At 73.3% G+C, this 378-nt stretch overlaps 1 protein-coding gene across 1 annotated transcript; it reads left to right on the forward strand.

Annotated features, from left to right (window-relative positions):
* Window positions 1–4: 4 nt before the first annotated feature.
* On the forward strand, window positions 5–374 carry LOC109279714 (sphingomyelin phosphodiesterase-like; the record flags this gene model as incomplete). The annotated part of the gene is given in 2 exon segments (XM_019474235.1): window positions 5–183; window positions 185–374. Coding segments are annotated over 2 exon segments (369 nt in total), but the record flags the coding sequence as incomplete, so codon positions are not given.
* Window positions 375–378: the final 4 nt, after the last annotated feature.

A 378-nucleotide genomic window follows, 5' to 3' on the forward strand; every position in this document is an offset into this window, starting at 1 on the left:
CCCCGGCAGCTCCCATGCCGTGCTGGACCACGAGACCTTCATCCTCAACCTCACCGAGGCCAACGTGCCGGGGGCAGAGCCACGCTGGCAGCGCCTCTACCGCGCCCGCGAGGCCTATGGGCTGCCCAGCGCCTTCCCCGCCGACTGGGACCAGCTCATCCGCCGCTTCCAGGACGACGAGCGCCCAGCGCTTCTGGTTCCTCTTCCACAAGGGCCACCCGCCCCGCGAGCCCTGCCTGGCTGCCTGCAAGGCAGCGCTGCTCTGCGCCCTGCGCACCGGCCGCTCCGCCGACCCCGGCCTCTGCCAGCCCCTGCGCCCGACGCTGCCCTTCCCACACATCCAGGCGCTCTGGCGGCAGCGGCGGCTCTGCTGAGGTG

Source organism: Aptenodytes forsteri, unplaced genomic scaffold (genome assembly GCF_000699145.1).
Source record: "Aptenodytes forsteri isolate BGI_AS27 unplaced genomic scaffold, ASM69914v1 Scaffold2077, whole genome shotgun sequence".
NCBI classification, from domain to species: domain Eukaryota; kingdom Metazoa; phylum Chordata; class Aves; order Sphenisciformes; family Spheniscidae; genus Aptenodytes; species Aptenodytes forsteri.